The 25,946-nt window shown below is 53.7% G+C and overlaps 2 protein-coding genes across 8 annotated transcripts in view; both read right to left on the reverse strand.

The window, feature by feature from the left end:
* The window catches only part of ARHGEF18 (Rho/Rac guanine nucleotide exchange factor 18), a 53,737-nt gene extending 37,321 nt beyond the window's left edge, over window positions 1-16,416 (reverse strand). For 4 of the 7 annotated variants that reach the window (XR_014575350.1, XR_014575351.1, XM_083811274.1 and 1 more), the window contains exons 1-10: window positions 15,783-16,416; window positions 9,108-9,244; window positions 8,247-8,710; window positions 6,408-6,618; window positions 5,698-5,809; window positions 4,722-4,779; window positions 4,455-4,499; window positions 4,222-4,302; window positions 3,738-3,843; window positions 3,108-3,282 (exon numbers count right to left, since the gene is read on the reverse strand). Coding sequence is in view for 5 of the 7 variants with exons in the window: in XM_083811274.1 (XP_083667400.1) it covers window positions 3,108-3,282; window positions 3,738-3,843; window positions 4,222-4,302; window positions 4,455-4,499; window positions 4,722-4,779; window positions 5,698-5,809; window positions 6,408-6,618; window positions 8,247-8,710; window positions 9,108-9,244; window positions 15,783-16,263 (1,870 nt within the window). In the remaining 2 variants the exon portion in view is untranslated. Of the gene's footprint in view, window positions 1-3,107; window positions 3,283-3,736; window positions 3,844-4,221; window positions 4,303-4,454; window positions 4,500-4,721; window positions 4,780-5,697; window positions 5,810-6,407; window positions 6,619-8,246; window positions 8,711-9,107; window positions 9,245-14,388; window positions 14,848-15,782 lie in introns of those variants that run through there. The other 3 variants (XM_083811276.1, XM_083811275.1, XM_083811277.1) reach the window with 2 other exon arrangements.
* Window positions 16,417-19,417: 3,001 nt separating this feature from the next.
* The window catches only part of INSR (insulin receptor), a 56,888-nt gene continuing 50,359 nt past the window's right edge, over window positions 19,418-25,946 (reverse strand). Inside the window, exon 21 of the mRNA XM_083811290.1 lies at window positions 19,418-25,155. Coding sequence (XP_083667416.1) covers window positions 24,801-25,155 — 355 coding nt within the window. The 3' untranslated portion in view covers window positions 19,418-24,800. The remainder of the gene's footprint in view (window positions 25,156-25,946) is intronic.

Raw genomic sequence — 25,946 nt, forward strand, 5'->3', positions numbered from 1 at the left:
AGCCTGCCGAGCACTTTGGTTGTAACTGAAGGTTTGCTTTTGAAGAAGACGGTTGATCTGAGCTACCAAAAGGGGCTAGGGCTGCATCTTTTCCGTAAAGTAATAGAGACATAAGGCTCAACTAAAGGAGACATAGAGGTCCCACCTCTACCTCAGTGCTCAATCTCAGGTCACTGAGGGGGAAGCAATCTTTCTGCCATCCATACACCACGGCATATCCTTGGCTCCCCTCCATGGCACAGCCTGCTTGGAGAGCTCTCCTCCTGTCAGGGCTTTCCTGGGATTCATCTAACTCCTGTTGCATAAACTCTGGAAGCATGTTTATAAGAAAGGATTAATTTAGGCACAGAACCTTCTCCACCCTTGACAGCAAAGGCTCAAAAGGAGCTTTCTCCATTTCCAGGTGAACAGTAAACCCAGAGGCTCTCAGCTCAAAGTTTATATAACACCAAAGTTTGGGTGGCCACCGTTGTCGAGATCCCAGTTACCACAAACATTGCTCTTTGTTTTTCCTCCCTGCCAGACTCCTAACATCACGTCTGGGAGACTCTGAAGCTGGAGCTGCAGAAACCATCCTGCTTTTGTACTCGACGCACACCACGGTCTCCTTCCTGCCTTCCCTGGGAGGCTTTGTACCACGTGGAGCGAGGATGGACGGGAGGAATCAGGTGGGAGAGGGGAGCAAATTGCCCTGCACAGAGCCACCCAGGCTGCCTGCCTTCTTCGCAGCTCACATGCCTGTTTCCAGCACAAGAATGCTAATTCTTTGTTCTGAATTAAAAGCAGAATTCCTCCTGCTGTTACTTTGTCCGAAACGAAGAGCTCTTGCGCCTCTATTTCATCACTGTCCTGGTAGCCACCAGACTCTTTGTGTCCACAGGACAGCGAAAAAGACCTCCAGGCGTGAGAATGCCTACTTCTTCCCACATTCTTCTACTCCCTGGTTTCAACTCACCCTTTTCTTTAACTGCTGTTTTTTTCTTGTATTCTTTTTTCGAGCCTGTTTCGCTTCCTGCCACACGGTGGTGCTGCAGTTAAAAATACCACGGAGATAACGTAAACAACAGCACCTGACCATGAGGTGGACCGAGGGCTGGCCGAGGGCCAAGGCGTATAGATGGCGAAGTGTTGAGTTCGTTAGGAGAAAACAAGAGGAGCAGCCAAATATCCTCAAATTCTGGCAGCGGCAACAGCTCGGGCTGAGCCCTGACAGAGCAGCTTTCACATCTGAAAAGTGGGCATGCCACTCTGGCTGCCCGGTGGCCCGAAAACTTGCTTTTCCCGAGCCCTATCAGCGACTCGTCAGGAGACCACGCACCGCTCAGAGCTGCGATAATGGGAGCTAGAGATATCAGCTATCGACTCTGCTGCCCAGAAGCAGCTTGCAAAGGTTTCAGCCCAGCATAATCCAAATATAGGCGCTCTCGGGCTAACAGCTGTCATGCGACAAGTCCCTGGTGCAGATCGGCCACGGGCAGGCCATTAATTTTAACGAACATCGCAGAACCCTGCCTGACTGCTCAGCCTCAGTTCAAGCCACCACGCAGAGAACATGCAACAAGGAGCTCTGCTGCCCATGTTTGCCCATGTTTGCCCATGTTACCCTAGGCAGCGCGATCCCTGAGCAGCCCAGGAAACCAAAGGAGATGTCACCGAGTCCCAAACACAAACCAGCGCCTCAGTCACCATGGAGCTTTTCTGCTGAATGTTAGTAAGACTTAAGAACACAGATTCCTCATGGTAAGGCTAACAAACAAGGTAAAGGTTAATATAACTCACAGCCAGTCCCCACACATTTATGGTGGACAATGATATGCCAAGCCAAACATATTTTGAAAGACGGCTCCAGCCCCTTGAGCTCCCAATCACAGATCTCCAAAGCTGTTTTTCAGAGAAGAATCGCTCGCACTGGCAATGACCCCAGGGTTTCTGGGACCAGAAAGAGCGTGTCTCTAAGCTCTTTGTTCACTACAGAACAAGGACTATCTGCATCTGCTCAGATTCGGGTATTTTTGTAAAGCAGCATGCAGCACTGCAAATAGAGCCTCAGCTAAGAGCTTTCAGACAGAAAGAACAAAGCATAACTCTGCCACCTCTCATAATATTTGAATCCTTTCTAAATATCCACAAAGCACTTGCTCTTATTCAGCTCCCTCCTCTCTGCTTTGGCTGTGACACCTCTGAAATGTTCACTGTGGTGTGCCTGTGGTCCTTTTAAATCTCTCTCTGCCCTGAAGGGAAAATATGCTTCTTATAACACGTCCCCTAAGGCAGCCAGTTGCTTTGCCCCAGGAAGGTTTTACTGACCTTAAGAGCGCTGAGGGTTCGTTACTTGAGAGTGAGCATTGCTTGAGGATGCAAGGTGGAGAAAGAGAGCAACTCTCTCATTTCCAAAAGATTTAATCTGCCCACAGGCGGTTTCTCAAGAATTAAAATGTTCTTCAGTGCCCTGAGTATCTGCCCCCAGGAGGAGGGACAGTTTGTCCAGCAGCCAAGGCCATGCAGCAAGGGAGGACAGAGCCCCATGCATGCCTGCAAAGGAGCAGCTGCCATTCCTGAGCGCTACTTGCATCTGAAAAGCAGGAATTTCATCCACGCAAGTCCTGGGAGGCTCCATTTGAATATTGTGTTAGTTGTTAAAGTTTTGGATGCTCCAGGAATCCCTGTGCCCATTCACAGGGCAGATGCTCAGCTGACACATCGCTGCCTTGGTGTAAAACAGCCTAAAATACTTCACTCAGGCAGCAGGGACGTTTGCTTGGGTAAAGCAGAGCTTTGTGAAAAACAAAAACAAAAACAAAAACAAAACCTTATTAAAGGAAAAGTTGACCTAGAACCCTCCTTTGGGGAAAGGGGCAGGAAATGGTCAGGTGGCCAAGGATAACAAGGATAAATTATTGCCAGGCAGATGCAGTGATTATTTAGGCTATCTGGAGAACAACCGAGCCAGGCTAAGCAGGGCGGTGGGGTGAGTCAAGCCAGGCAGAGAAGTGAAGCAATCCACGAGGCGGATTTAAGCAGGGGAATGGCCGCCCTGGGCAGAGGGCAGGCCGGGGAGCGGGGACAGCCAGGCTGGGCCAGAGCCAGGCAGCGGCAGCCATACTCACTCAGGCACTGCAGACCACTTTTATTCACGAGAGGTTTGGCACACAGGGAGCAGCTGGTGCAGCTGGAGAAAACCCCTGGCACAAGCTGGTGCCGATTGACCTCTTTCCACCTCTCTTTTGGCTCCTTTGTCTCTTTCTCCTTCTCTTTCTCTTTTGATTGCTCTTTGTTCTTACCCTGGAAGGAAAACAAAACAAAAAAAAACCACCACAGCTCCGTTATGTGCCTCGCACTGCCCACACATTCCTCTCCCTGCTGGTAAAAACAAGCACACAGCAAGCTGGCACACAGCAAGTGCGGTTGGGCCCCTTTGTGCCTGAACATTTGGGATTTCAGTGGCTTTCCCAAATGCCTCCCAAAGGCTTGGGACAGTCCCTCTAGGGTAGGGCCATGCATGGGGAAAGGCAGGACACAGCGCGGCAGCACGTGCCTGCACCCCTGCAAGCTCTTCTCCGTGAGTCAGGGACCATTTGGTCCAGTGCATGCTGTTAGGAGTCACCATGCATCTGCTGATGAAATCAGAGGCCTCAGCCACCCAAAAGTGGTGGACCAGCTAACTGCTCCATGGAACCAGATCCCCTCCCCTGCTCGAGGAATCCAGCAACCTGCTCCACAAATTCGGCACCTCTCACCTTATCCTTCTGCCAGGACCCGGTAACTCGGCTCCGCAGGGAACTCAGACGGCGCATCACCTTGGTGCCTTTCTCTGCTTTGTCACTCTTTCCACTGTCCTCATTTCTGAAACGAGACAAAAAGCATCTTAACTAAGGGAAGTTAACCAGCCAAGCACAATTCAAGGAGATCACTGATGAAGTTCAGCTGAAGCTTTACTTTAGGACCCCATCCCTGGGCTTTCGATCCCTTGGGAGATCTGGTTCAGCATCAGTCATGTCATTCACATGGAGACTTGCAAATAAGGAGATGAGCTTTCAGATTATGGCTGGCACTGTGTTTTTGTTCAGTGCCGTGCACAATGAGGCCCCAGTCCGGGCTGAACTGCTGCAGAAACCAATGTCCACAGTAGCAGTGGGGCACTTGAGCTTAGATGGAGCGGGGCTAGAAATCAGAGTCTGCTCCAGGGACACAAAGTGTGGGGTTACTGCCCGCCTCACTTACTCATTAGACAGGAACTCAAACCAGGTGAGGTTCTGCTGGGAGGAATCACTGCCTTCTTGCACACAAACTCTCTGCTTTGCCCTGTGCAACGAGAAGACATCAGACACAGCAAAAAACTCAAGGGCAGAACTTGAGGGTCAGCAGGGAGGCCCATCTTTGGAGACTGGGCAGTAACACATTCCTGGGCAAGCCCATGACCTCCCTGCCCAAATCCTTCTCCCAGACACACTCACCCATGATACTGCTTCAGCTCCTGAAGTACCTGCTGGACAATCAGCCTACCAGGGATGGGGCAGAAGAAAAAAAAAAAAAAGATTAGAAATTTTCCTGGCAAACGCATTCTGCACCCCACAAAGAATCAGGCACCGGTTTACGACCAACTACGGAGCCGTGCCCCAGCATGGTGGGATCTCCCTTATGGTCTGATACTGGATCTCCAGTAGCTCAGATGCACTCAGGAATCTCAACCACCTCCAAAAGCCAGGACTGACAATACCTACACGTGGTCTGGGGACACGTGATCCTTCTCCAGCATCTCCAGAGCGGGGGGTTCGACACCTGGAACACAAAACACCCTCAGCAGGCAGCCTGGTTTGCTGTGTTATACCTTCCTCCTGCAGTCTGTTACTCTGACTTTCGAGGATCCTGCTTGCAGGTAGAGGGTAGGAGCTGACACTGTCCCCCCCCCGTGGCTACCCCTCCTTTACTTCCCAGCCCGTGCCCTTAACAATTCCCTACATTTTGCTGCAGGACAATCCTCGCAAGTGGGGCAGGCTAATGGATTCCAGCAGCACAGAGCTGGCCAACGTGACGTTTACAGGAGCTGGGGTGGCTTTGGTGCTGACAGGCCACCTGGGAGAGGGGCTCTCCTAGGAGCTGAGTCCTCTCACCGTGCTTTGCAGCACGGTTTGCAAAAAGAGACAGAGCAGAGGAAAAATATTCTGAGCAGGGATTTCTCTTTTCACAGGCTCGTAAGCCCGGAGAGGCACTCAGCAAATAAGCCCTCAGTTCATTCCTCCTGTTGTCTCTGGTTTTCTAAGGCTTTTTGGCTTTCGGTGCAGGAAGCAGAACCTGATGGCCTTGTCCACAGCCTGCTCCCCTGCCAGTTAAGGGCCCTGCTGCCAGAAGAGCACGTTTGCCCTGTTCTTGTGGGTGGAGGAGAAAGGGCACATTTAAGCCCAGGCAGAAGCAGCGGTACATTTTGTTCCTAGGAAACCATCCCTGCCTCATGTGCGTGAGGAATGACCAACACTCAGGCTGCGCGGCAATGTGCCTCTGGGGACACGTCTGTGCTTAGACTCCTGTAAGCCCAGCTCATACCCAAAGTCAGCTTGACTTTATCTCAGGAGCTCCTGGGACCGTGTAGCAGGGAAGGGCAGAGGATGTCTAGACTTGCAGAGGCTACATCTCCGGCTCTGTGCCTTAGTCACAGCCAACCTGCACTCAGTTAAAGCTGTACGTGCAGTCTGCACCAACCTTCCACGACCGAAAGAGCAGTGTTGAAACCACAGGGTATCGGAGGGGAGGCGATCTCGCAGGCCGATGGGACAGACTTCGACCTCAGTCTCTTCCCGTCACTGCCACGTTCCTGGAGAAGTGAAAATTCATGGGCATCTTTGGTCCTGTGTGTGCCAAAGCCTCCACTGGGGCCCAGCATAGCTGGCAAGGTGCAAGGTGGGGAATGGTTCTCCCATCTCAAGCGCCAGCGATTGCCCCTGCCTTCCCACAGACTCCTGCCCTGCGGGCCACCCCCGGCAGCACCAGGGCTCATTCCCTCGCTGCAAGGTGCTAGCTGTGCCGTAGCAGAGCAGAGGACTAGACCGAGACCCAAAAGATGCATCCTGCCACCAGCTCTGCCCGAGTCTCGGTGGAGAAGCTGGTGAGGCAGTTCAGAAATAAATAGAGGGGAGTATCACTGGGAACAGGCAGCGTTTGCTCCTTTCTGCCTGCAGCAAGGGAAATTACAACTGGATATGTGGGAAAAAAGGGCTGTGCATCACCAGCTCCCAGGGCCTTTGCCAAAAGCTTGTCCCACAGCAGAGAAAGCCCGTCCTTGCTGAGATCCCTGCGGACCTCCTGCCACAGCTGGTTTGATGCTGGCACCGCAGGAGTCCAGCCTGCAGCTGGTGCCTTCCGCACGCCCAGCTTGCCCGCTGCCAGCACACTCGCAGCCCTCGCACACTCACCACCTCCTCCGAGCCAGGGCGGCCTGGGAGGCTCGGGCGCAGCGGCTCTATCTCCACCTTGATCACCATGCTGCCCCCGGTGCTGCTCCAGGCTTCCAGCTCGCCCCGGGGCAGCTGCAGGGACACGCGAGGCTGCGGGCAGGACCGGCTGCCCTTCTCCACATCCTCCTGCTCCGCGTCGCTGCCCGTCTCTGTGGTATCCAAGCTGAACCTAATTCAATAAAGGGGAAGGAGACAGCTTAGCAAGGCCATCCCGTTGTGCCGGGCATGGCACAGCCCCTGCCATGTCCCGACTTCGGGTGGACAATCCTAAAGAGTCTACAGCTAAGGCAATCCTACAGCTGTGGAGTCTACAACGAAGACAAAGAGGGCCACTGCAGCAGTCCCGTGGGAGAGGAAACGCCGGGAAGAGTCAGCCTGGACACCAAGTCCTGAGCATGTTAAAAGCATCTTCTCTGGCTGCCATCAGCAAGCCCATGAGCTCCTCGGTCACCTGGGATGTTTAATTTGGCTCTTGCTGATCTCTCAGCAGCTCCTGAGACTGCACAGCCACCCTGCAGCCTGCCTCGCCTGCGTGGGAGCTGCTGGCCTGCCAGCTGCAATGCCAGCAAAGTCCCTTCGGGCATTTGGAAACGGCAGATGTTGTCATTTATTGAATCATCCCCGTGGCATCATGTCATAAATCCTGCTCCTCCGGGGCCCGGCTTCAAGGAAGGAAAAAGAAATCCTGTTCTGGGAAGCGAGGGGGGGGACCGGCCCCCCAGCACCCTACAGCTGCCTGAACACCAAGTGCTGCTGCGGTGCCAGCAGCGTAGGAACAAAATGATGGATAGGGCTCGGTGGAAAATCTTACTCCCTGCAGTGGGTTCTGCCTGCAGATCGGTGCCACTTCGTTCCTGCTGCCAGAGACAGGCCGCGGGACGCATTTACTTAGGGGACGGCGGGGCGCATTCCCCTGCCCTGGCCCCCCACTCGCACATGCTTAATCACGCAGCGAGGAGGCCGGCACGGCCAGCCGCTCCGTGCCACCACGGCTCGTGTGCCTGTTCCACTGTAAACTGTGAATGATCCCTGGCACATGGCACAACAATAGGTCTGGGAACCAAAGTCTGAGCTTGATAAAGAACTGCCAAGATTTCAGGCTGAGATAATTTCAGGGTACCTTATAAGGAGGGGAGATATAAATAGTCGTTGCTGGCTTGCCCCTACCTCCCAGCCAGCAGGGAGATCAATATGTTTGTCAGCAGGGGAAGCGTGCACAAAGGAACCTGGAGCCCAAGTGCTGCATGCGGCAGGAGCACAGCACAGCAGTAATGCCAGGCCTGGAAACCTCTCCCAGCCAGAGCGCAGCGTCACACCACAAAAAGCATCCTCTTCTGCAGCCACGCAGAGAACAAGGGGTCTGAGGACTGCTGCAATTGCAGCCACAGGCCCCACTGAGCCAGCTCGCAGAGCAGAAGAGAAAGGGTTTGGCAGAGCTCTCTTAATCCCTGGGAGTGGGCAAAGTTCCCTCTGAGACAGAGGATGGAGGTCATCAGGGCAGCTGATGGTGTGCAAGGGTCCTCTGCAGGCAGAAACGAGCTCTCCCCAGATGAGAGATCCTCTTCCCAGCCCCAGGACCAGGAAAAGAGGGTCTTCCTGTTGCCAAGAGACACAAAAACCTCCTCCTGCCCTCGTGTCTGTTCCTCCCCATCCCACCCAACATGAGCAGGAAGCATCCAGCTGCCTTGGCAGATGCTGACAAGGGCGGGAGACCACCCAGCAGCAGAGCGATCGCTCCGGCCTCCCGCAGCATCGCTGTGCTGGATATCTCAAACAGCCCCCACGCTCCTGCCTTACCTGCGCTTGCAGTCCACAGGTGACAAGGGGCTCTCCCAGCTGTGCCTCCGAGAGGTGGACATAGACCTCACCAGCGTGGGGAAGGACTCCGTGGTCTCCTGCAGGTCCAGATCTTCACCCATCTCCTCAGGACCATTGGCAGCGCTGGTTCCTTTGTTCAAGAAGTGGCAGTCGGCCTCGCCATAACGCACCGAGCAGGACACGGGATTGGAAAAAGCAACGTCCACGGACATTTTGCTCAGAGCCTCAGGTCTTTCTTCCAATAAACGAATGGCTGACACAGCCTGGGGGGCTGGTTCTGGCTGCGCTGCTGCCTCCGGCGCTGTTTTGGCAGCTGGCGGGCTCAGGAGCCCCAGGTCTTTGTAATACTCTGTGCCGTGGAGAGCCGAGTCTGAGAGGAGATCCTCCGTGCTGCTGTGCAAGTCAGCTGCGGGGACGTCCAGCTCTGTGGAAGAGGAGTCCTCCTGCAAAGGCAGCAACGGCGCAGCCTGAGCGCACAAAGCCCATCGGAGAGCCTTGTGCTGCGAAGGGGGCACGTCCTGTGCAGAGCTGGGACCGCTCTGCTCTCCCCTCCCGATGCGACCTGCCCCAGTCCCACCAGCTCAGCTTGCTCCTGGGGTTTGTAGGGCTCCCTCCAGCCCCTGAGATCTCTCCATGCCTCACTCCCACTAACATCCATGTGTATGATTTTTCCCAGCCACAAAAGCAATATAACCTTGCGTTCCTTGATAATTTGGGTCGGCACCCCTTTCCCCTGTCCTTATTCCACCACAGCCCCCTTGGATATGGTGCTGACCCCCCAGTTTGCCACCCCCAGCTCCTGCCTCACATGGCGGCAGTGGAAGGAAAGAGGACACTCGCCTTTTCCTCAGCCATGCTGGTGAAGAAGGTGTCATCCTCAGCGATCAGGGACGGGAGGAAGCTCTTGGGGCCGCGGTACTCCAAAGCAGAGGGGCTGCGCTCAGCGAGTTCCCGTAAGCACGGCTTGCAGTCGGACCCTGCGAGACAGAGAGGTCACAGCTTGCGGCCGGACGGCCAGGAGGATGTAAAAACCAGTGACACAGAGAGGTGGCATCAGGCAGCACTGACATGCTCCACGTGGCCTTCTGCTCCCTCAACCCTTCAGGACAGGAGCCTGGCCAGCCTCGGTCCTGCGGGAACACGGTGCAGGGGTCCCCTAGCAGCAGAAATGCCTTCCCTTGAGCCACGTCACATGCTGGTGCAGAGACCAGGCTTGCACCATCCCAGCCAGACCCCCGTAAAACATCCTGTGCTGCAGGGGCTGCTTTCACAGTAAAAGAGAAGAGCTAAGCACACTGTGACCGCTGTCACTTGCATTATGGACCCTTAAAGCAGGAATCTAGGGGAAAAAAACGAACATACTGGCAGTGATACTATTTGCATCCTTAAAGAGTAAAGGACGCCGCTGGGAGGGAAGACAGGAGGACTTGGGGCAGCGCTGAACACGCAGAGCAGTGCTGGAGGCGCGCGGTTCTCCGGTCCCGCAACGCGCGCACGTTCCCCACACCACAGTGCTAAGCGGGTGCCTGAGCGTGCGTACACCGCCCGATAACTCATTGAGAAACAAAAACAAGGTCTGGACGTACTTCGCGGCACAATATATCGTCCAGCTGACTGAAGCACATTCCTATGTAGCGAGACACACTGTAAACGCTAGCCACGGTCTCTAAACCAGTGCGTGACTCATGGAGGCCTTCTATTCCTTTGAGATACATACAGCTGAGGCGAGTGGAAAAAAGCCAGGCTGTTGGCTGAAGCACGGTGGTGGATGGCTGAAGATGCGGAGAACAATAGCAAGAGACAGCAAGCCACCGTATCTATCCAATGGGGGTAAAAAGAAACCTGCTAGAAACTGCTAGAAACCCGTCATACTCCAGGAAAGCAAAATATAAAAGCGTTACTATGAGCAAGATCTTGTTAAGAAACACCCTCCTGGAAACCTTGCAGCCTGCTGTGCGTTTTAATGCTACACGATGCAGCCAGCGAGCCAGAAATTGCACGGTGCCAATGAGAAAAAGGCAGCAAACGTGAGGGAGAGTTTGGAGGTTTGTTCCTTGGATCCTGCTGCATGCTGCAGAGGCCAGGTTTTCTGCTTGAAGGAGCGTTTGGTGTATTTAAATGTGTGAAATCATTTAAAGTGAGGGGCTATAAGCGATATAGTGAGAAAAACACTCCACGAAGGCACTATTTAACTAAGAGCTTTCTAACTATAAGAGCAGTGAAAATTTGAAACAGGCTGTCTAGGAAGGTTCTAGGAGAAAATTTTAATTAATAGACAAATTCCTGCCCTGGATGTCCTTGAGCTGCATCTGTAATGCTTTAGCTGTAAAACTGGTCGAGGCTCAGCCAGCAGGCTTTAACACCACCTTTTGTTTTCCCCTATTCAGCTTGCAAGCAAGAAGTCAGCTTTCTGAACAAACCAGCGCAGGTTTTGGCGTGAGCTTGAAGGAAGCTGAGCAGCCAAAGACGTCAGCGGACAGCAAAAGCCACCGAACCCCAAAACAGGCTGGGGTTGAGACCAAGGTAGAACTGACCCAAAGGGAGCAACCAGGGGGTTGGGAAGGTCCCAGGGGGCCAGGGACAAATCCTGCTTGCCCTCTACAAGCCCGAGGAGGGAAGCAAAAGGAGCTTGTCTGCCCTCTCCATCCCTTGCAGCAGCGAACATGCCTCGGAGAAGGGAGCAAAGCCCCGAGGGGCAGGGATGGAGCTGCAGGAGCTGACAAGTGCTGCAGCCTGACAGAGGCCAGAGCCCTGGCCCGCAGGTTTAGCTAAAACAAAGAGGTGTTTTCCTCCCGAGCAGGGTCCCAGCCAGCCTGCCAAAGCTGGCTCTGCACCAGGCTCCATCCTGCAGCTCTGAAGTGGGTCCCTGGATCAGAGTCAGCTCCTTGGAGGCCTGGAAAATATTCCCTGTGCCGTGCAGGGCTCTGGCTTTGGCCAAGATGTCTGCTGCAGTCAACAAGCCCCCTGCAGCCCCACCAGACAGCTTACATCCTCCTCGGACACTTCAGACACTCTTGTTCAACACGCGATAAATCAGGTTTGCAGCCAGCGGCGGCGAACCCGGCGGCAGCGACCGTTAGGCACCAGCGTGTGCTGTGCACGGGGCTACAGCAGTGGGGAGACCATTTTAGGCAATGTGTGAGCACCAGACGTGACAATTCCGGGCTCCCCGCGTTTAATTCCTCCATTGGTTGACCCTGGGCTAGCACTGTCACCTCTAGACACGACACTTGGGCACAGGGATCCCGTGGAGGGGCTCTTGGGGGAAAAAAACGTTTCCAAGAATCAGGTTATGGCAAGATGAGCAAAGAAAGGCTGGCGTGGAGAGCACAGAGGCTGTGAGCATCCCTGTGTCTGAGATGGAGCTGGTCGCCCGTCTTCTAGCCAGAAGGGTAAACCCCGAGGCCCTGCACTTGAGTCTGTTTGGGAGGACCTGCGCCCAGTCTCGCCGCTGTGTGGTGGTCAGGGGCTGGCCACGCAGCTCCCCAGAGGTGGCCAGGCAGCGACATTCACCTTTCCTCAGCTGGTGCCGGAGACAAGATGGCAAAAGGACACTTCCAAGAGCACACGCTGTTTGGTTTAGGGGAACGTTAAGCAGATTCGGTGTTGCAGTTGCTATATTCTCCTGTGGCCAGGGACCATAAAAGGTTACTGCTGCAGGGAGCAGCCTCGTCAGAGGAATTCCCAGGGCAGAGCTTGGGAGGAAGCGCCGCACACGAGCGGGGCTGTGCTGCGCTGCGCCAGGCTGGCTTCCTGGCAGGCAGAGCACGAAGACGCCAGGCTTCTTCCCCGGGAGGAAGGGAGCAATGAGAGGTGCCCGTGGCGTGTGGCAGCCTGGGGGGGTTTTGATACAATTGGGATTCACAGATTCACAGATTTCTCTAGGTTGGAAGAGACCTTAAGATCATCGAGTCCAACCTCCGACCTAACACTAAGTACTCCACTAAACCATATCCCTAAGCTCTACATCTAAACGTCTTTTAAAGACCTCCAGGGATGGTGACTCCACCACCTCCCTGGGCAGCCCGTTCCAATGCTTAATAACCCTTTCGGTAAAGAAGTACTTCCTAACATCCAACCTAAAACTCCCTTGTCGCAACTTTAGCCCATTCCCCCTCGTCCTGTCACTAGGCACGTGGTGAGACCCACCAGCTGAGCTGGTGTGTCTCGAGGAAGAAGGCTGCCTGCCGCTGCAACCGCATGCAAGGTCACTGGGTGACCAATAAAGATGTAGATATTTCTATTTCAGGGCTGCAGTAAAAAAACCTCCCTTCTGCAGCCACTCAGGCAAGCCGGTCACTGGAGAAAACACCCACAACTGGTGACAGCTGGGGACCTCACCCAAGCAGCCAGCTCTGGAACAAGCTGTGCCAGCCAGAGACTCGACGCAGCCTGGGAGCAATGCGTGCCCCGACCCCGGCTGCCTGCTGGGGCAGGATGCTGCGGGTCCCTGGGCGACCCCAAAGCCAAGCCGGCGCTGGCAGGGGATGCGTCAGAGGAAACACAAGGATCCGAGCGCTCACCACGCAGCTCACATCCTGCAAGCATCAAACACCCCCTGCATTTCCACCGAGGAAAGGCCACAACAAACACGGCAGTGACAAAGGCACCGGTCAGAACGAAACAATCCCAGGAGGAAGGAAAGACCGGAGCATCTGAGCATTTCCTAGCAATCAGGGGCAGAGACTGCTGGGAAACCACCGAGAGCATCACAGGCAAGAAACAAAAATTATTCAGTCTCCTCCTGGCTCTGCCCTGCTGGCCCAGCACCAGCTGCCCTTTACGTGCAGCCCCGCAGGATGACCACAGCTGTAGGGTAAAACCTCTGCACAGCAAGTGCTGAGCTCGCTGTGCCAAAATCGGATGAAGTGCAGCACTTGGCCTGGTCCGGGCCCCAGCTCATCGGCCGTTGGCAGCAGCGAGGATTGGCTCATGTGGCCCGGGCTGAAGGAGGGGAGAAGATAAGCCGTCTGACACTGTAACGCACTGTACAGCAAACTGCCGCCTTATCGCTGCCTTTGGGGCCTGGTTTTTTGGGCACGCAGGGCCCAGGGAGCGGGGAGGCAGCACGAGCCTCAGCTCGCTGTCAGTGGAAAGGTCTTGGCAGGGCTCGGCGGGGTTTGCAGCCCCTCAGATACCCTCCCAGCCACGAGCTATGGTCACCGTGCAGCTTCCTCAGCAACTGCTGGGGAGGGGGCTGCCCCGAGATGCTCCCCAAAGCAGCCCGATTATGAGCAGCGGCTGATTTATTTATTACAGCCCTGAGCCCAGCTGCGCCTCCCCAGCGAGCCCAGGCACGGCACTGCGGGGCTGGGGCCGGGAAGGTGCTCGGGGCTCAGCACGGGTCACAGCCTCCTGACCCTGCTGCCTGCTCTGCACAAACCTTCCTGCGGCCAGCCACTTGGGATCCCCTTCCCCTGAATGTCCACAGAGGAAGAGGGGAGCTGGGGGAGGAAAAGGCTGACACACATCAGGAGCTCGAATGCCGCAGATAACGATAACTGAGGGCAGTGTTTGCAGCAGGGACAGCAGTGTCCGGCTCCTCCAGGACCACGAACGTCCCACATCCCGGGGCTCTCACTTCTCTCTTTCCAAGCCATGACACTGCAAGCAGGAATGAGGCCAGCTCACACCACTGCCGGCATTTCCCACCCCTGCTCTGGGACAAGCGGGTGCCACACGAGCTGCCAGGGCTCAGCCCGTGCCCCGAAAACAGGGGCTCAGCTCCTCAGCCCGCTCTGAGGGACCGGAGGAGCCTCTTCCCCGGCATCTGCTCTGACACCAAAGTCCCGGCACACAACTCGAGGCTCAGCCCTCGGCAGCTGCCTGCGAACGCCGGGACCTCCAGCTCACTGGCAGCAGCAAACACATTTATTACAAAACCATAAGGCTGATATTTAACCCATTACCCAGCTCCCTGAAGCATTTACGTGCCTTGAGAAGGTGAAGCAGAAGGAAAAGCGTTAGCTGACATTTGAGCAGTGGCCCCACAGAGCGGAGCGGCAGGCGCCCAGCACGTCGGGGACCCCCGTGCTCTCTGCCACCCGCTCGCCCCGGCCGCCCTGCAGCAGCGGCTCGCAGCACCCAGCTCAGCCCTCTCTCCCCGCACACAGGCCATTACCTCGCTTAAAGGACCATCTCTTCTTCCAGCGCTTCGAGAACGACGGCCAGGAGTGGTTGAGCAGTGAGTCTGACATTGGGGAGCCCTCGGAGCCCTGTGCGAGGAACAGCCCCAAGCAGGAGACGACAGCACGGCGCACGGCAGAGCTCAGCGCGGTCTAAGGCAGCGCTGCAGGCTGCAGCCCAGGGGCTGCCAAGGGGGGAGTGGAGAAGCCAAGTGTTTTGTCAGAAGTATCAGCTGATGGAAGCTGTAGCCAGAGAGAAATTCCTGGTCTCCGGCGTTCCCACCTGTGTGACGGGTCAGTGACTTCCTACAGCAGGGCCCAGGGATTAGTGGCCCCGCAGCACATGCAGCCCCGAACACTGGCCAAGGCTTGCAGAGGGAAGCAGAAAACAGGCTGCAAACACACCCAGACCTGCCCCTCGCTGCCAAAACCTCCCTGCTCCGTTCATGGTGATCAGATGTCAGCCGGACAAACCGTCACCTGCATGTCCGTTCTGCAGGGGCACGGGGCCCCTCCACCTGGGCAGTGCAGGGCAAGAGCTGAGGGCACCGGCTGGATAGTTGCACCTTTGGCATCATTTTGCACAGCCTCTGCAAGGGAAGGTGCAAGACCCTCCCTCATCTGCAACACTGGCATCGCCTTGGCGTCTTAGCAAGTCCCCATTCCCTGGCAAAGGTCATCCTCCGAGCCCTTCTCAGCTCCCCCACAAAGGGAGGTGGGAGCTGTCTCCAAACTGCCCCAAGACACCAAATCCCCCACGCTGAGGTCTCTGAGCCCCACTGACTCCAGCCCTACAGCTCAGAGCAGCTCCAAACCTTGCTCCCGAGCCCTTGAGCAGGCTGACGAAGCCTGGTTTTACAATCGCAGCCTCGCTGAGCGGAGCCCACCTGGTTTGGGGACGGCCACAGGCATCTCCACAGCACGGAGCCTGCTCCGGGCTGGTGTCACACAGAAGTGGGTGGTGAAGAGCGTTTCCCTCACCCGACCACAAACCTCTAGGTGTCATCTGCCCAGCGCAGTCCTCCCACATCCCCTCTGCAGGCATCTCCCTGATAACGCGGGCACCCAGCTCAGCAGCGGCCCTTTGGAGAGGGTTTGGGGGACACCAGCTCAGCCAGGCCCAAACCCAGCCATGGGCAGTGCTGAGTTCCTGCTGGGGGGAGACATCTGCAAACCTTCAGCTGTGGCGTGGCAGCAGCAGGAGCAGCACCCGTGGGGTGTTTGGACACCCCAGCACTGCCCCAAAGGGAGCCAGGGGGACGCCCGGCGGGTTAAACCCCGACCTCCTCTTCACGTGCGGCAGGGTGAGGCTGCTTCATCAGAAAACCGCGAGGAAGATGAGCAACAAGTCCGGTGTCGTTGGATGGAGCTTGTGCGGAGAATGACTTACCCTGAAGGCTGGAGGCATCTCTGGTGAGTTCCCCGAGCACGCTTACAGCTGACAGCCCCGACTTCTCCAGATGCTGGTGCAAAGCAAGAAGCGGAGCCTCATCGGGGAAGCAGCAGCCGCACTGCAGGGCTGCTCGTGGGGGCCTCTGGCTCAACCATCTCACCGCTTCCCCTTTCCGAAGGCACGAACAAGCCCGCCTCGCCCATGCTGCAGTTCCTCCGACGTCAGCCCTGGCACGGCCCCGCTGCTCGCTCCAGCCCTCGCAGGGGTCGGGGCTCCAGCAGGGTCCAGCAGCCCCCGTCTGGGGGCCGCGCAACCTGAACCGCCCGGCGCAGGGGCCCCGAGAGCTGCAGAACTGGTGATGGCCACGATGACAGCGATTGCCACAAACAGCTTCCTGTTCCGTTCGGAGAAAAACCGCTCTGCGTGCACCGTGAGAGCCTGGCACTAAGGGGCTGTGCCCGCGGGCTCGTTGCACCATCACTCGTTAGCCTCCTGCCAAGGGCAGCGGGGCCCAGCGCTGGGCTCCCACAAACGCATCCTTCATCACCGCAGTGGCGGGGTGGCTCTGGCAGACCCCGCAGCCCAGCAGGTCTCGGGCTGAGACGGGATGAAGCGATAGCAAAGAGACAAAGCACAGAGACGACTGCACCGGCTGAATTTCTCTGTGCAGGTGAGGGGCAGACCCGCGGGCACTCCAGCTCCAAAGCAAGCAGAGTGAGGGGTGAGGTGCTGGTCCTCGCCGTGTGCAGTCTGGCAGGCAGAGCCCAGGCTCAGATTTTCGGCGCGGCCGCTCACTCCGTTCCACCGAGCCCCGGGGGCCGCCGAGCGCACACACCTCATCCCACGGCCCCGAGCGCACGCCAGCCCCAGCCAAGCCCTAATCAGAACAAGATCCGCTCACACTCCAATTACTCAGAGACCGCAGCCTTGGCAGCGCTTGGGATAGCAATTATCCAGTGCTCCAGGAAACCACCAGAGCAAAGAGGAATTAAGGTTTAATTTCTCTGAAGTCCACAAGAGCTCGGTGAGGATCAGGGATCAGGACTGCTCCTAAACCAGGCAGCTGACGGGACAGTGCGTTGTCCTGACCACAAGAGAGGACCAGAGCTTATCCCCTTCCTTTCTGGTTTGGGGGTTAGTGAAGCAGAGCTACGCATGCAGCCTGGAAAAGCGATGAGGGATGACGGCACGAGGGCTGGATGAGCCTCAGCATCCTCCCCCAGCATCCCTGACTTGAGAGCCCAGCAGGCAGCAAACCTCCCGTGACAGCGAGGTCAAGTTTTGTTAGGAACTCCAGGGAACGACCTGTGCCAGAAGATGCAATTCCAAAACATTTTAAAGTATTGCTTTGTTTCTCATCGCTCTTACAACACAAGAAATCCAGGTGGGTTTGGAGAGGGCTGAGGTTGGGCTGAGCCGCTCCGTGTGCTCCCACCCAGACACAGGGCAGCGGGCGCAGAGCGGGGCCGGATCCAGCTGCCTCGTCCAGCTCGATGTGCAGAGGCACTAGGTGGCATCAGCACTGCACATTCTCCATTAACGAGCGTCATCGCCCATCCCAGCGCTGGGCCCAGGTGGCTGATGAAACAGTTGCTGGAATTTACCGGGGACAGGGGGTGAGGAGCGAAGTGAGGGTTGACCTTGACCCCTTCAGAAAAAAAAAAAAAAAAAGAAAAAAAAAAGGAGCATTCTTTGCAAAAAAAAATAAATCATACTACTACTCACTTTTACAGCCATTCGTTGCGCAAGCATCGGACACTATCCCCAGGTCTGAGGCCGGTGGGGCCCTGGCAGAGCTGAGCCCCAGCAGGCCAGGAGCAGCCCCGAGGTGCTCAGCTTGGGCAGGGAGAGCCGCGAGTGCAGCCACAGGGCGGTGAAGAGTCAGGGCTGCAGCACAGCGGGGACACGAGGGACAAGGCACAGCAGGAGAGCAGGTACCTTAACTGAACGGCTAAACACATCAAGAAGAAAAACAGCAGCGGCGAGTCCCCCGCCTCGCTGGTGCAGCTGATCAGGAAGGAAATCTCACCTCTGATAAAACGAAACAACATTTAAGTCAGAAGAAAGAAAGATTTTTACATTTCCAGAGCAGCTCGGTGCAGAAGGCGAGGTGAGGTGGTTCCCGGTGCAAATCCGGCCCCAGCTGCTCTGCCTCAGGACAGGGATGAAGCAGAGCCTCTGCCTTTCTGCCTCGCAGTTCTGTCTTTTAAAACTGCTTGTGTTCCCCTAACGGGAGGGGAGCCTGGGTCTGTGCTCAGGGAAATAACAGCATGACACTGCGGAGCAGCAGCTCTCGCTGTTTTGGGCAGAAGGAAGCCCTTTACCAATGTTTACCCAACAGCACCGAGCACCCTGCGGTGAGGACGAGCCCAGAGAGCGTCGCACAAGCCATGGGGCCGAGCTAAGCGAGCCTCGGACCACAAGCCTGCAACTGGCAGATCTGTGTTTGTTTTTTTTTTTTTTTCTTAGCACCATTCATTTTGCAACTGAAAGTATTGCTTATTCCAAGATATGAATTTAATGCTTTCTCTGTGGTAAAGCAGCACTCAGTGCTGCACAGACAGCAGACACAAAATGAGCAGTTATTCTTGGATAATTTATTCAGAAATTTAATATAAACAGTTAATTGTTCAATATTCTGACACGGCAAGAGTTTTTTCTTAATGCTCAAAGATATTTTCTGTACATGTCACTGCTTGGCTCTTACATACGAAAACATTGAAAAAAATAAATCAAGGGGGAGTTTTTTCTTTTTTTTCTCTTTTTTTTTTTTTTAAAGAAAAAATCATGGCACATTTGATCCTTTATTTCAAACGAGGTATCTGCAATACTGGAACCTTAGATATGCAGAGAGAAAGGTGGGAGCAGCAAGTTTTAACAGGAAAAAAAAAAAGAGACCTCACAGAACATCACTTAGCATGTCACTGAAACTGCCTCTAATCCAGTTAAGGTGCAAGCAGACCAGCATTTGCTTTTGGCTGCGTTTGATCAAGCCGATGCCCAGGACCCCATCCATGAAGCTCCTCAAACACAAGCCACTGTTTTGACACTCTAGGAACAAAACCGTTGTGCAAACTAAAGCAAAAGGTGAGGGGTTTCCTTTGTAAATAGCATTCTGTCTCTTCAAATTTAAAAGCGACTTTTCTAAGATCGCCAGCAGCCAGTTTCCATCGAGCCCGGTAATGGGAGAAGTATCTGGAAACCAAGACGGCCGCAGCATTACCAATGCTGCTGGGGGGACTCGGAGGAAGAGAAGAGCTTTGGGAACAAGCCCAGCTCGGACACCAGCTCTTGGGCAACTGAGAGCCCAGCAAACCCAAGCCGTGCTTTCCACTGCCAGGACTGCAAAGCAGCCCCTCGGCAGCACAGAGCAAGAGCCTGAGCGGTGTCGCCAGGACTCAGCTAAGCAGGTGAGCCTGGGCCCACCGTTAAACCGTGCTGGTGGTCCTCCTTGGGTGTCAGGACTGCCCCGGTGCCGCAGCCAGACCCCGCTCCCCCAGGGGCTCCTGGGCTGGGGAGAAGGAAGCACCGAGCACCATCAGCTGGAGCAGCAGAGCTCACAACAAAACTACCGCCACAAACACAGCCTGGTGCCCACTGCAAACGTGTTGGCAAAAAACGTAACGACGCCGTAGGAGTTAATACTAACTTTATTATACAATATTTAAAAAGTCATTTCTCTACCTGTCCCCTTATAGCTTGCATTGTGCTGCAGTTAATTTGCTGAACCTGCAAGAATAAGTGCTTACTTCTGAGAAGGACAAGCAATTTAATCTTAAAAAGAAATACACATTTAATGACAGCAGATTTGATAAAAATGGTAGTTTTATAATTGCTTTTAAATAGTCAGATTCCTCCAAAAGTCAATCGCACTACTGGCTTCACTCTTGTGATACTCGTAGCAAGGCAAGCCAGAACAGAACAGGCTGAACACGTTAATGCTCTTACACCAACATTCACGTACAGCATCCAAGCAGAGTTAACACAGAGCCAAGCAGAAGGTAATAAAAAGGCCAAATTCAATTAAGTTCATACAAACGCTAAACTAATCTCGCTTTGAATTTCACGTATTTCTGAAGCAACTACTTCGCGATTCCAATCCATTCAGCAGCTCCTTTCCCAGGACCGCGCGCAGGGGAGCTACGAGGGGCATCGGCTGCTCCGCGGAGGGGAAGGGGCTCCTGGCACGGCCGTGCCCGCCGGCTCCGCGCGTCTTCGCGTGAGAAGTGGCGGCTTCGAGGGAGGCAAGGACACAGCCGGAGGACCGGAGGGTGTTCTGCAGTTTCTTGCTTACTCTGCTCTTACTCCACAGTCTCTGAACCGATCACACGTGGATCACGGGAGCACCTGGCACAGCTGTCAGAGTAAGGCTTTATGGCACAAAGATACTTCACGTTCTGACTTGAAAAATGAGGTTCCAGTCTCGGTATCAGGAATCGCTGCTAGCAATGAAGGGCCCGGAGAACCTCAGGGTCCGTCTTCGTATCACAGTGACGTTAAGAGGGAACTGGATTGCCTCTCTCCCTCCCCTAAAACGGAGGCTCAAGAAAAACTGACGCAGCACCCTTCTTGCTCCTGTCTTTTCCTGTTTGCCTTCATCTCTTTTAGGTCAACAACACAGTAAGCAACTTTGAGATTTTTCCAAAGAGATACCAACGCTATACGCAACAAACCAAAATTAAGCAAAGTGTGCCATTACTATAATACAAGTTCAGGAGGAAAGAGATACACTACCCATAAATTAAGAGTACCCTTTAGCAACCTAGGAGCAGCCTCTTCCCAAGCAACACAGCTGCTTTATGATCTGCACAGAATATCCTCCTCGCAGCTTGGTCTATTTCCTATCACGTTTCCCAACCCAGTGCTGGCACAGAGTTCACGTTATAAGCTCTTCTATTTTACAACACAACAGAGTATTTACAAGCCGCCAAGAGACGTGTTTTTAACCTAGCAGGCAAGCTTTGCAACGCTGCACTGTACTGCAAGAGAAGTACCAGATTTGCAAGAGGTGTTCAGGAAGTGGCGATAGAATTTAACGTGCAAACGTTTCTGAGAAACCTCTCCAGTCTCGTGCTTCAAACATCTGCTCAAAGAAAACACAGCAGAGCACAGAAAGCTGTTTCTTATGCTTCCTGCTTCACCAGCTTTAGAAACAGCGAGGCTCTGGCTGCTCGTTGGTACCCCTCCCTGTCCCCAGACTGCACACAGGAGGCTACAGCTGCTCCACAACACGCGCCAGGGTCTGCCCCGCTACTCGGCGCTGTGAGTGGGAAGTTCTCTGCCTGCACAGGGCAGGATCCGACCCCAGCCAACGCTACCTGAAGGCCAGTGGAGCTGCCCTCCTCCAGCCATCCCACCTGCGCTCCTGCCTGGCTCCTCCTCACTGCAGCACGCAGCAGTGGGTGCCTGTGCTTCCGCTGCAGCTGCGGCGCTCTCGCCCCGATAAGGATCTCGCTGGAGCACGCAGCAGCAGCTCCCCAGGCAAAGGCACAGCACCTGCTGCGCTGCTCCCCTTCCCGGACACAGGACCGCAGCTGCACTGCACACAGGTTTCACCTGGCACACGCAGTCTCAACTTGTACGCAACCCCTGGCGTCGCCGATCCAAGCGCGGGACTTGTGCATCCCCGGCGTAGGGAAGGATTTCCCAGCAAGAGAGCAAAGTGGTGGCTGAGGGCTGAAAGTAAAGGATTTTCCTCATTCAGAGCTGGGCTTTACGGATGACGCCCATTCACTCCTCCTAATTCTGTAGCTGAGCGTAATCTCCAACAGCCACGAGTGGCAACCGCTAGCGTCATGTGTTTGTTTTCAGAAGGGACTAGCTTTGGGGAAAAACGATATCCTTACCGCTGGTACCACACGCCTTTCCTCGCCCTTGGCACACTGTAGAGAGGACGACTGGAGTAATCTTTATGCACAGTATTGGGTATAAACAACTGCTCCCTTCGGTGCAGAGTGACGATGACAACATGAGCCACGTGAACGGACTGCCTGTCCGCAAAGTGAAACACACAATCCCTTGTTCAGTGATCCGAGTGTTGCAAATCATGCGTACTCACAGGGCCAACCAATATCAACTAAATTTAAAAGCCAGACCCAATACTAGGTTCCAATGTTTGTTTATATAAAGGATCTTCTATTCCCACAGTTATGATTGCTGCAATTTAAAATGTTATCAAAACATCGGCACGCGGGAAGGGCTGGTTTCAGGAGGTCACATCCAAACAGCAGAGCTCCCGGGTAGCAGCGCGCAGTGAGGGCAGTGACCACGACACCCAAACCCAGCTCCAACAATGAGGGCTGGGCACAGGCCCTACTCCCCACTGGCATCTACAGCTCCAGCAGGATGCTGTCTCCTCCTTTTAGGTGGTTAGTTCACAAAGTCCAAACATTTAAACGGGTCTTTTTTTCTTTTTTTATCGCAACAGAACTAGGAAGATGATATCAGAGTATCAGATCCAAATTTGCTATCGTGTATTTGGAGCTGGAAGTAGTTTCCTTTGGTCACTACTACTCAGAATAGCGATAAACGGTGACGAGCTGTTCTCCTACCCATTCCCTTCAGTGAATGGTCCCAAGTATTGGAATCAGCTGATATTGATTTTCCCTGATCCACAATAGGTCCAGACCAGAATATTTAAACAGGTTTAGAGGTGCGCAGTATTAAAAATATCCTTAAGAAACACTGAGGTAGACTGCACCAGAACAGGACAAAATTAATCCCACCACATCCACCTGCCAAGATTTTACGGACACAAATCTACATGTTCTGCGTGTTTAAGAAAACGATTTTTTTGTTGCCTTTTTTTTTTTTTTTACAGTGTTCTATATATTAAAATAAATAAAAAAATTCTAATAAGAAAAACTTCTCTTCCTTAGAAAAGTGTGAGAATATGTCTTCTTTCCTGCAGTGTAGTATAGAGCTGCTAAACAGTTACTACTTCGTAAAGCAGAAGAAATGTAAACGAGGCCTTTTCGAACGGAAGGTTCTTACCCATGCCTGTACTGGGTGTTTTCCCCCTAACTCCGCGAGCAACCACTGCCCTCTGCCTTCCACCCTCGGCCCAGGGGCCACCACCCCACGGTGCCGCGGCCGAGCAGAGCTGCAAGAGGCGCCTCCTGCAGACCCCGGCCCCTTCCAGTCCCTCACGGGGAGGAGGCAGCAGCACAAACCAAAAGCCACGCTGCGGCCTGGTGTCCCCGCTCCCACCGAGTCAGGACCTTGTTTTTTCCCGGCAGAGAGAGCAAAGTGGCCCCTTGGACTTCTCCAGGAGGAAGAACGGAGGTCTGAGCAATCTCTCCCCGTGTAAAACCACCTCCTGCATGAAACGGCCTGCGACATCGATCTTCATTTCTCGCTTTAGCGCTTCTCCCTGCCAGCACACTCCCTCATCGCAACGAGACACGCTTAGTTTCACAATGGTTTTCTAACATCTTGTGCTTAGCAGCTCTGTCTTTACGCAAACAGCAGCAAAACAAAGCACGGTCCAAGAGACGAAGGTTGACATCCCGAAGAGCTGAAAGCAGTGGCTCACGCACGCGCCCTGGGAGAGGCGCAGGGATCTCAGGAACTCATCGGAGGCCCGCAGGCAGCACGAGGCCGGATGCCTGAGCAGCAGCAGACAGGCAGCAGGGAGCTGACCACAGTCACGTTCAGCTTCTGCTTCACATGGAGAGCCAAGAGCCTTGCGCTTGCCTCCCTTCAGCTGGGCTTTAGTGTCTTTTTTTCGGTTAGAGTTCTTGCTCGGCCTCTCTGGCCGCTTCTCCTGCGGCACAACGTGCGTGGAGGCAATGCAAGGGACGCGAGGGCAAACACGTAGCAGGACCCCGCAGCGGGACGTTCTGGTGTCCTTTGGCCCCCAACGACCAAGGTAAGTCCCAACTACTCTGTCCCAGGGCTTCGAGTGGAGCCAGCTGACTGCATTGTATAAATCTTGAAACTGTTTTATAAAGCCTTGTCAAGTATAAACTTAACATGTGCTTCATAGCTCCTAAAAGGGTAATCAGCTAAAATTAGTTCATTCTGAAATCTTTGGACCACTTTAAGACCAAACAATCCCCCAAATTCTCCCCTCCCCGAAAGGACCATAAACAGTCAATAATTTATATGAAGTTAGAATTTAAACTAAAGACATTTTAAATATATTACAACAAACAATATATATACTCAATGCTGTAAGGACAGAAAACTCGGTATCTCAGGTCAGGGGACTCCTACTTTGTTTGGTCTTGAAAGTACCCATAAATCTCAGATTTCTGCTCCTTTGGCTCCCAGCACATTTTCCTCATTTGTTAATGAGAGAAAACCTACTCCCAAGAGTCCTCAGTATAAAAATAATCTGTTTAGGATTCAGTCGCTCCAGGGAAATGGGAAAAAGATAAGTACACACTTCCGAGAAGAGGAAAGCTTCTGTGAGAACATACAAAACTTATGTACAAAAAAGAAGTGTATATTTTGCTATACATATACACCCCACATATATATACTGCACACACGCACGCACACGCACGCACCCCTGGGATTTAACCCATTTAAAAAGTATGAAAGCAGCAGCTATTGGTCAATCTGAGGATCTGGCGCGTCCGACTGATGTGTTGAATCCTTCAGCTGTAGTGAAGAGTATGCCTGAAAGCCTGGAATTCTACTGGAAATGCTTTTGTCCTGCAGAAGTTTTGTTCCGCACCGTTACGCTGTAGCTCAGATACCAGCAAATTTCACGTCTTTTGTTGGCAAACGTGGATGCTCCTCCTTTAGTTTAACTTACACGGTCGCTTCCTGTTTTGAAACCATGGTTACAGAAAGGACAGCAGCCATGGAAACCTCTTCCATTTATGTTCACAGATAAGTCCACTGACAACCAGTCAACTTGGCAAAAAAAAAAGTATTAATCATAAGATGATTAAAAATCTGAAGAGTCTGTAGATGTGTGTCATACACTGTGGCAGCAATAACAAGAGTCCTGAGATTTGTGGAGGGGGAAAAAGCAGACACAACCCTTGGGCCAAACAGGAAGCGTTAGGAAGGACTTGATCGGGGCATGGAGAGAATCCGCCCGTTTTTCTTGCCACCGTTCATGTGAGTGTAAGGTATGTGCTCTTCATAGTTCCCCTTGAGGGCCATGGAGGGTCCATTGTCCCGCCCCAGGACTTTGTCCCTCTGCGTGTACGAGGAGGGATCGAGGGGAATGCTCTCCATGTTCTCGAAGTCCATCTCGTACTCCTCCGTTTCCAGAGGTTTGTTCTCCTCACTGTAGAAGAACGAGACCTCGTGGAAGCTGGGGTGCAAGTCCTCCTTCAGCATCTCGATGATCTCAATGAAGGTGGGGCGCATTTTGGGGTTGTATTGCCAACACATCTGCATCAGGCTGTGCCTAGTTGAGGACAAATGAGTCAGGGACAGGAAAAAGACAATTCCACATAGGCAGAGCTGGCACAGACCGGGACTGGTATCCATGTCAGACCGCCCACCACACATGCTACTCCTTTGAACCCCACGTTCCCACCCAAACTGAGCCGTTTGTTCTCTTCCCGTCTCCATTTTTGCCTCTAGATCCTCGCACTGCTTTTTCTCTATTTCTGTCTAGATCAAAAATTCCTTCCAATTCCTTCAATTGTTCTTAACTCGGCTTCCGAAGGAAACAAGGCTGCAGTTCACGTACTCTGTGAATGCGCGCACGCACTTATAGCCGTCTCACAATTCTTTAATTCATTCAATTTTAATTTTAACTCAGCCTGAAAGATAACAAGTTCCTTAAACTTCAAGGAAAATAGCAGGCTGTGCAGAAGACAAAGGTCTTGTAAACAACCCACCCAAAAGAAAGGCTGCAGCAAGATGTCATATGTTATCATACACCATGAAGAAAGAACTTACACATCTCCTAGGTACAAAAAAACGTTTCAAACTCGAGTTTGTAACTGGCCACAAGAGACAACTGTCCAGGACAGCAGGCTTTTTTCACAAGGATACTCACAAAACATGTTTATTTTTTGAGTCTGGAAGTGCTGTTTTGGCCAGAAGTGGGCTGGCGTAAGAAGTTACTGGAAACAGGGAGTTACTATTGGCGTTCCCGTTTCCAACCAGGGCTCCTTCCCCTCACCTCTGCACGCTGCTTCAGCAGTGGCTCCTTACAACCCTCTACCAAAACACCCTAGCTCAGGTTGA

The sequence above is a fragment of the Anser anser genome (assembly GCF_964211835.1).
Source record: "Anser anser genome assembly, chromosome: 25".
Taxonomy (NCBI): domain Eukaryota; kingdom Metazoa; phylum Chordata; class Aves; order Anseriformes; family Anatidae; genus Anser; species Anser anser.